This window comes from Misgurnus anguillicaudatus, chromosome 21 (assembly GCF_027580225.2).
Source record: "Misgurnus anguillicaudatus chromosome 21, ASM2758022v2, whole genome shotgun sequence".
In the NCBI taxonomy this organism is placed as follows: domain Eukaryota; kingdom Metazoa; phylum Chordata; class Actinopteri; order Cypriniformes; family Cobitidae; genus Misgurnus; species Misgurnus anguillicaudatus.
In genome coordinates, this window is record NC_073357.2 from 55,667,811 (window position 1) to 55,677,903 (window position 10,093).

The 10,093-nt window shown below is 37.0% G+C and overlaps 1 protein-coding gene across 1 annotated transcript; it reads right to left on the reverse strand.

Annotated features, from left to right (window-relative positions):
* Positions 1-411: 411 nt before the first annotated feature.
* Positions 412-7,649, reverse strand: LOC129451230 (transmembrane 4 L6 family member 5-like). The gene is made up of 4 exons (XM_055214302.2): positions 7,429-7,649; positions 7,104-7,169; positions 1,668-1,789; positions 412-1,546 (listed from the first exon to the last, which is right to left on the reverse strand). Exons 1-4 carry the CDS (start codon positions 7,591-7,593, stop codon positions 1,294-1,296), a joined length of 606 nt encoding a protein of 201 aa, XP_055070277.2. The 5' UTR covers positions 7,594-7,649; the 3' UTR covers positions 412-1,293.
* Between the last annotated feature and the right edge of the window lie 2,444 nt (positions 7,650-10,093).

The window sequence follows — 10,093 nt, forward strand, 5'->3', positions numbered from 1 at the left end:
ACATTGTTATTCTTATTAAATAAGAATACAAACATATTTGTACAACCTTTTAACTTAAAAACACATATATAAAGATTATGTTTAGCATGTTGTGTGTATTTCCTAATTATAAGCTTTTGGTGAAAATGTGACAACATTAAAAATGCACAAAAACGTCTTTAAATAAATGAAAAATATTTTTAATGAGCTCAAATATTTGAATATAATATGCTATTGCTTAAAAATGCCCATCTATAAGTACACAATCATCTTTAAAGTTAAAGAAATAAAAATGTAATGTGCTGGTAAGCAATGGTAAATAAAATTTGAGTAGGCCTACATTTAAATATTCCTCAAGCATTCATTTATCCATAATAATATAATTATTATTATTTTTTTTAAATAATGTAGCTGTCAGACAGAAACCTCTTATCTGGTAATTTTTATTTAATTTCAGAAGTCATAACTATTGATCACCTTTTATATGGATTTTGTGAATAGTTAACAAATGAAAAGATTCTCAAACTGTCGGTACGACCTAAAGCCCAACCTGGGACATTCTGGGACTAACGTAAAAAAAAATGTAAGCTTAATCCATTAAGACAGTTCAATTAAAATATTAATTTACTAGTAAGTCTTAAGAGCAAACAGAAGCGCCCAAAATATAAACACAATGCGTTTAATTCCACCTAAAGCTGTGCTGCAACATTACCTGACGTTGTGCTGCAATTTCACCTAATTGCTACCAAAAATACAACGTTGTGAAAAGTTGTAAAAACATTTTGGTGCGTGTTGAACCCCAGGATGACACCAAAATGTTTTACCTAACACTTAGCCGTTGTAAATGTACTTAAATATAGTAGTTATTTTGTCAGAAGTTAAGTTACAAAACAGATAAACTGTTCCTGAAATTTCGGGGATGACACAACTCACACGAGAAATATCTGGACCGAATTAAGAACCCGGGTAAGTTGCATTATGCCTTACATTATGTTGGGATTTACATTATTTAGAATGATTGTATGTAGAAAATCACAAAGAAATTACTTTAGCTGGGTTTGTACAGGCAGGGTCACATGTATTTAATGTAGGCGGGTTACACTAAATTCTCTGTTGCACTTTGTATAAATGCGCATGGCACACACAATCATCTTAACAGTTGTACAAGAAAAGTTATGCGCCGGCAAAAACTTCAAGATTTTCAAATGTCTGTATTACCATATACAATTCTATAAATATTGCCTAGTAGTATTTATAATTTATATCTTATTGTGGATGTTCTCACAATCATGATACACATTGAAACACATTGAGTTACTTTTTAAGGCAGGCACCCGCAATGCACTGGCAAGATTCTACGAGACTTGGTGGGGCGAACTGGTTCCTGAGGATTTTCCAAAGGCATCCAAAAAGGCCATTGATCTGTATAGAACAAATGATGATTTGCAGACTGCTGGTCACCAACAGCACTGAGAACAGAACCACATTAAACTTCATCACAACGTTCTCTGGCTCAACCTTAGTGCATGTTGTCCATAAATGCTTATGTTTAAGGTAAATTTCACCCCTGAGAGATATAGAGACAACTTTTAGTATCATAGGACAATCTAAGAAATGCAAAAGAATGTTAAATATAGCACATATGTCATTTTATTTTGAAAAGTACTGTTTAAAGGTATGGCTCTCACTTTGTTTTAAAGGGAGTTGTCCAGTCAATATCATATCCACAGTAGAGCCCATGGAATAGGCCCAACAGTGCCACTAAGAAACTATAAAGGGCACCAACAACACCCACTGCTGCCAGAAACATCTAAAACAGAAAATGGGCATCAGATTATTTGTTTCGTTTTATTGATTGGTTTCTCATTTGTTTTCTGTTTTTAAACCATTGTCACTTAGGCTTAGATTTGGGTTTTGCTTTAGGGTGTCATTTAATATATAGGTTTCGTCATGTTTTGTCTACTTTTAAACTATGGTCACTTGGAGTTTGGGTTAGAATTGGGGTTTGGGTTAGGATGTCATTTCATGTTATAAAAACTTGCTCTAACCCCAAACCCAAGCGACAATGGTAAAAATAAACAGAAAACAAATGAGAAATCAATAAATAAAATGACATGAAAAGATGCATCATATACTGTATATACCCGAATATAAGATGAACCTGAATATAAGACGACCCCCCATTTTCCAGACTTATTTTTGGCAAAAAAGAGATTTTGTGCAAAAAATCTGGTTTTCAAAAGAAAATAATTGTATTGAAAATTCTAGTGATAATTCATTGGGAAAACATTTTAACACCATTCATTAAATATTTGAATTCATTTGTCACCAAATAAAGTGCACTCTGTCAATGAATGAGTTCAGAAATGAATGATTGAGTGACAAAAAATGAATAACCTTTCCACGAAAATGAAATAATTATGTAGGCCCATGTATGTATCTGTGGTACTGTTAAGATAACCATCTGCTTTTAATCAAACACATCTAACCTATCGTGTTGGCACCCTCTACTGTTTGCCCCTGCTTTCTCCCTTCCCCCGTGATTTTGTCTATATCGCTTATATAAGATGACCGCCTATTTTCACGCTATTTTTAGAACCTAAACCTCGTCTTATATTTGGGTATATAGGGTAAGTGAATGGGAAGGATTGTGAATTTGGTTTCATATATGTATGTGAGAGGAAAAGTACATTTATGTGCATGGTAATTCTGAATAATGTCCCTAGAGGCACCTCATAACTGCATGTCATATTCACGCAAAATATGAATTTAGTGTATGTATTGCATGATAATCACACTGCATGATATTTGCACGCATTTCATTAGAATGGTCTGTCAGAGCAGCCGGCTCAGTCCTGGGCCTCCCGCACCTCGGCTTTTTCCGGGCTCTTCGTCTGCACTGCTCCCCCAGGACACCTCCTCCTTTATATACCTTTTGTGTTACGGCAGGGAAAATAAGTATTTGACACATCAGCATTTTGTATCAGTAAGGGGATTTCTAAGTGGGCTATTGACACAAAATTTCTACCAGATGTATCCATCAAGCCAAATATTGAATTCATACAAAAATTCAGAATGTTTAAGTATACAAGTTGAGTCATAATAAATAAAGTGAAATGACACAAGGAATAAGTATTGAACACACTTTATTTAGCCTTTGTTGGTGATTACAGCTTCTTCAATAGATCCTTGGGCCTCTTTTATGAACTTTGATCTTCAGTTCTCCCCATAGATTTTCTATGGGATTTAGGTCAGGTATTGACTGGGCCATTCAAGCAACTTCATTTTCTTTTTTGGAAGCCACTTCATTGTTTCCTTAACTTTGTGTTTGTCCACCCTTTTTTCATTTCAGCTTTCTGGTAGATGGCAGCAGATTTTTATCCAGAATGTCCCAGTGCATTTCTCCATTCATCCTACCTTCAATAATATGAAGTATGCCAGTACCCCTTGCTGAAGAGCAGCCCCAAACCATGATATTTCCACCCCCAAACTTAACTGTTGGTGTGTGCCCGGTTGCATGAAAGTCCTTAAGCTAGGAAATCCCTTAAATATAAGGTTAAGGTTACCCTCTATAAAAAATGGATTGCAAGAAAAACCCTTAAGTGTTCAGTTAAGGAATTATAAGCCTCTCAATAAGAATTTACCCTGAAATGCTAAAGTATTACCTAAAGTTTTGAAACAATTTTATGTTTATTTAAGAAAATGAAGTACCAACGCACATTTCTAACGATCTAAATAATCCCTTAGAGAAAAGTGATGCACATTTATTAGGAGAATAGCGGTTTGATCTAGTCAATATAAAGTGCTTCAAGATTGAATTCCTTTGAGGTTTTATACATGCGGCACTTTACAGTCTGTTATTTGCAATGTTTCATTGTACACAAATCCGCCGTCTGTTGAGCCACGTGTGTTGATTTGTTTACGCTGTGATTTTGTAACTATAGCAACTGCTTCTCCGCTGCCGTGTTTTGGCAGAGACTACCGTAAACACTGATCGTTATAAATGACTGGATTGCGCATGAGGTCACAACTGTGAAGTCACCGCGCCGCCATGTTGGTATACCCAAACGTTCTATTAAATCAATGGACGCGATCAGATTTTAATGATAAAACATCACTTTACTAGTCTTCGTTTTTATATCTGAAGTTACCCTGTACATTATTACAACACAAACGTCCTAAGCATGTACATAGTTATTTACTGAAAGTTGTACATTTTAGTTTTTAATCAGTTATTACACATTCATCTTCATATCAGATCAGCAGACAGATATTAATATTTAATATTTAATATTAATGACAAACATGCTCATTCTGAAATCTAAATAAATAATCATACTTTGTACCGTATGTGCCTGCAATAATGTGCTGGTTTTATGTTATCTAAACTTACAAGTTACCTAAACTTATTTAGAGAAATAACGCTGACCGTCAAAAAGTAGCTGAATGTCAAAAAAAACTTTATTTATACCCGTTTCATTAACAGAACGCAGCAGACACACTCACCTTAACGGTTTTTTATAAATCCATTTTCCTGCTCGATTAAAACATAAACATTGCAAATAACACCAGAATTAACAGTTAATTTACGTACACATATCATAAAAATAATCTTGCGTGACTGATACGCTGTAAAGCGGGTGAATTTAAAACATGATTTTGACCAAGATGGCGGCTCGAACTCTGCGCTGGCTTCACCTCACGCTGTTACATTAAGCGTTTTATGCGCAATCCAGTCATTTATATAGATCAGTGACCGTAAAATACTTTGTAGAAACCTTTGTTGGTACTGTACCTCAGGGATTTTTTTTTCCTCACGGAAACCCTCACTTAAGGAGTTTCATGCAACTGGGCAATGGTGTTCTTAGGGTGGTGGGCAGTGCCATTTCTTCTCCAAACAGGGTGTGTAGAATGACTTCCAAAAAGTTTAATTTTGCTTTCATCTGACCATACTATAGTCTCCCAATAATCCACAGGCTTCTCCAAATGCTCTTTCGCAAACTTTAACTGAGCCTTAACATGCTTTTTGTTCAGCAATGGAGTCTTGCATGGTGAGCGTGCATGGATGCCATGGCGGTTCAGTGCATTGCTTATAGTTTTCTTTGAAACAACAGTACCTGCTGATGCAAGGTCTTCCTGAAGCTCTTCCCGAGTAGTTCTTGGCTCTTGGAGAACTCTCCGGATTATACTTTGGCCTCCCCGGACAGGGATCTTACGTGGAGCACCAACTTACAGTTTTTTACAATCACTTTGCTACTATTTTCAGAACCTTGATGTCATTTTTCACAACTCCAGACACAAAACTCACAACCAAAGATCAAAATGCACATTTTTCAAAACTCTTAACTCTTTTCTCAATTGCTTGGATACAATACACATAAAACTTGGATCATTTGTTCATTCAACCAAAATCACATGTTCAATATGACACAACTTAACATCAAAGTACTACTGTTTCAAAAGGCTATTCACACATAACATTTCAAATAAGTGTCTATTCATTTTCTTACAATGATCTAACTATCAATCAATACAACTGGCCAAAATGATAAGTAACTGTTGCATTATTCGTAATAGTTGTATGGAAACAGACAAAGAATCTTCCATGTTTACTGAAAATCATGAAAGTTTCAAGATAATGAGGTTCATTGTAACCAATAAGCATGGAGCATGAACCAATTATCACTGTACTGTATAGATGCAGGCCCTTGTAATTGCTTGTCCAATTCTGCCAACTTGTTACTGATGATTGAGTGCAGATTGTGAAATGATGTGACCTATGTTGTGATTGTACTGTAGTGTTTTCATCAATACATTACAAACTTTGTTCAATGATTCCAATGTGTCTGTCGTATTCTCTCTACTACTGCAGAACTTTTACAGATATGTATTTGCTCTACATGTACCATAATGAAATCTGTATCACCAATTTTGTTCTACAATACTTAATGATTGTACAAACAATTACTTAGTGAAACTATCAGTTGCTTGTGTGTGGGTGATCTATAGTTATGTTTCCATGGTATTTCACAGTAAATTTGTGTTTTGAAACAATGATTGTGCAAGTGCAAGATGTCTTTAAAGATGTGAATGCACAATGCAATGTTTTGAACACTAGACAGCCTGTGTTACAAGTGATTACCGTTTTGAGTCTTGTATCCAGAGCTGCGAAAAATGACATCAAGGCTCCGAAAACAGCAGCAAAGTGATTGTAAAAAACTGTAAATGTTCTGATTTCTTTGGCTCAATTCAATTCAATATTTGGCTTGATGGCTACATCTGGTAGAAATTTTATGTCAATAGGACACTTAGAAATCCCCTTACTGAAAAAAATGCTAATGTGTCAAATACTTATTTTCCCTGCTGTATGTTTGATGTATGGTTCTTTATTTTGTTATTAAAAGTTAGATGGTTTGTAATCCGTCATCCTCACTCTACACAATATAACTTTACCAGTTTTATCAAAGTCATTTGTTTTATTAACTCTATCTAGCACATGATGAATGTACCTCCCATCACATATAAATGGTTACACTTCAAGTGCTAAAATTAAAAAAGCTTCGCTCCTTAGTAATGTAACTTTGAAGTTCATAAAATGTGATCTGGTATATTCTTTATATTTTCTTTATATCCTACGGTTCTTATGTGTAAGTGCTTGTGAGTTGTGAAAGTTTTTTAGTTCTTTGTACCCTGGCACTTTAATTTGAAAATAATTTGTGGGTTTTGGTTCCTGTCCAGATGACTGTTAAGATGATCAAACAAGAAGCAAAACCACAAATGTATGTGTTTATTTCACACATACATATATGTTGCTGCTGTTTCCTGTTGTTCTCATTTGTCAGGTGTTGCACATTTGTATGCTTGTTTGAGTTCCTGGATCTTTATGGTATTGTGATTCTTCAAGTTTGATTAAAATAGACATTGCATATGGGTTTAAATTAAAACTGGATTATGTAACACAAATCTCTTTCATTTTATCTCGAGTTAGGCCTAGTGTAAATTTCATGCTGTTTAAAAACGTTGTCAGCCCAGGCGCTTTCTCATAACTGATTTCATAAAGATTGTAGATATTATTAAATTGCAAACAAAAAATAAATGAGAGTGTTGGTGGGTTTGTAACTCACTCCACAGGACTTAGCACAGCAGCCTTTGTTTCCAGTCCGGTGAATGTGAACTGCAGGGAGCAATACCTGCAAACAGAGACATTTTTGGTTTCATTATTTTGCTATTTCATATATTGATATATTTCAGAATGTATACTGAATAAATCTTACATTCACCAGTCACATTTGTGCAAAGCCCAATTGATGCAACATCTTAGAAAATTAATTAGACCTACCCAAGAACCATATCTCTGGGTTTCTCATAAACATAACTTTTGTTTTCCTACTTTCCTTCAATTTTCATCAAACTGATTATTAAATGAAGGCAGATTTTCTATAAACTCACCAGTAAACCTCCTCCAACGAGTCCTCCCATAAGTTTTACCTCCCATGTAATTTGTCCATTTTGCACGTATTTAACATCCCAACAGGGAAAAAACAGTATTATATTACAGATTACGGAGATGAGCACTAATGGGTACAAACACAGTGAACACTTTTCCGTACACATATTGTGAGTTGTGTGTTTCTCCTGTAGAAGATGAAAAAATTTCCGTGTCACAGATCTTTAAACAACGTCTCTCTTTCAGAGTGCTGAGGTCTTTTTTAAACACTGGCTAAGACCAGCCCTTGAAATTCTTTCTCTAACCACACCCTGTAAAAACTTACAGTACCAATCAATACAAAGTTGTACTTATATATATATATATATATAAAACAATTTGTGGGTTATACATTTTTTTTTACTGTTTTATGATAATGAGCATTTGTTACTGCTTATTAATAGTTTTATGGCATAAGCTGCATAAGCTATATTTTTCTGTCCTGACCTTAAGTTTAGTTGGCTACATGACATATAGTGCATATATGCGTATATCTTACTGTTTAGACTTAATCGCCTGTAACAGTGTACAGACTGTGAATAAAATAGGATGTGAAAATGTCTAGTAGCAGTATAAAAGTGTGAGTGCAGAGTTGAAGTTTGCCTTTTCTCTGCACAGTCAGATATGTGCAGACGGAAGTGCCTCTTGCAAGATATTAAAATCATTATAAACTGTATTGACTATAATTATTCATGTGTTCAACAAGGTAATAATTCCACAGTAATTTTGGCAATGAGGATGGGATCGCAATGCTGATGGACTCCGGACAAAATAATCGACTGATCATCTCGGATTAGCAATCTAGCTCTACCCCGAATATTCAGGGAGAGAGGATTGTTTCTAATGGAGCCTAAGCTGACACGATCCTGACAAATCTGACGTGTGAATTTGATGAATAAGTTGAACGGTGAGTAAATTCCGATTCGTCTGAGTTACGTAGAGACTGCATAGGACTAGCTTTCCAAAGCTGTCTGGCGTGTAGAGACTGCACGGGAATTCATTACGTCCAAAATTGTCTGAATGAGTGAATATAAATATAGAAATATAAATAAATAAAGATGAAGGTAGACAGCAAAAATAAGTTAAACAAGAATACAAGAGAAATTCAAAATAAATCAGAAGAAAACGTATAGTATATATAGAAAAAGATGGTTAGAAAGAGGCTGTTGAAGAAATGACAAGAATTAAACCAAACCATACCGTCACATGTGTTCTGTTTGTCCGGTCGCTGTCATCACTTAAGTTATTGTCATTGTTTGCCACCTCAAGGGTATTTATGTTACAATAAATGTCTTTTAGTTATGAGCTGTCTGCGATTGGGTTGATCCACCACCATCACCCTGACAGAATGAATTAGCCATTCTCGAACCCAGCAGACAGCTCTGTTTTGTTTTTGTCAAGTGTACCTGGTTGGTGTTCGTCCAGTGTTCCTGGCGTCCGTCTGTGTTCCTGGTGGCCATTCAGCGAGCCCGGCGGGAGTGTGTCACGGTTAATCCGTGTCATGTCTTGTCTCTGTTCCGATTGTTATCACCTGGACATTCATTGATTAATTACTTGCCTCATCACACCTGTTTGTCATTTAGTCTGTGTGTATATATACCTCTGTCTTCTGTTTGCTCACTGCTGGATCATTGTCGTTACTCTAATGTCTGTTCCCTGTTTTGGATGTTCCTGTGTTTGGTTACCTGTTACTCCTCATGTTATTATTTCCAGTTTTATCATTAAATATTTTGAACTCTGCGTTTGCATCCTGTCACTCCACCTGTGTCATGACAGAATGATCCAGCCAAACTGGACGCAGCAGGTTCACGGAGGGCGGCTCCCCCAGGAGTTTCGTCGAGGGGGAGTAGTGACATCGGGGTTCATTCCCCATCAGCCTCGATGTCTCTTGGGGACCACTGTGAGCGATCGCTCTCTCCTGCGGGAGGAGGATCGGCCCAGGCGGTCCCCCAACCGTTGAGTCGTCGTCGACGGTCCCTCGGAGGACCACCATCCTGCTCGCAGGGGGATCCGGAACGGACCACGCCCGATCATTTCCCCGGGGTGGCTACCGAGCGAGGGTCTCCGTTTCCGCGAGGTGATGGGAGATGATTTCCGGGGACATCTGATCGTCGACGATTCCCAGAAGGGGAGTAATTCGTCTGCCGCGGTTCTCGGAGCGATTGCTCCGGTTCTCCTGGCGCAGTCCGGCCAACCGTCCTGTTGGTCTCATCCCGGCGGCTGCCGGCTTCGCCAGGGTCCCCAAGCCCTTCACCCCTCCCTTGGACTCTTGCTACCAGACTTTGTTTTTGTTGTGTTTTATGTGAGTGTCTGGTAGCCACTCGTAGAGGGGAGGGTAATGTCATGGTTAATCCGTGTCATGTCTTGTCTCTGTTCCGATTGTTATCACCTGGACATTCATTGATTAATTACCTGCCTCATCACACCTGTTTATCATTTAGTCTGTGTGTATATATACCTCTGTCTTCTGTTTGCTCACTGCTGGATCATTGTCGTTACTCTCATGTCTGTTCCCTGTTTTGGATGTTCCTGTGTTTGGTTACCTGTTACTCCTCATGTTATTATTTCCAGTTTTATCATTAAATGTTATTTATATTTTGAACTCTGCGTTTGCGTCCTGTCACTCCA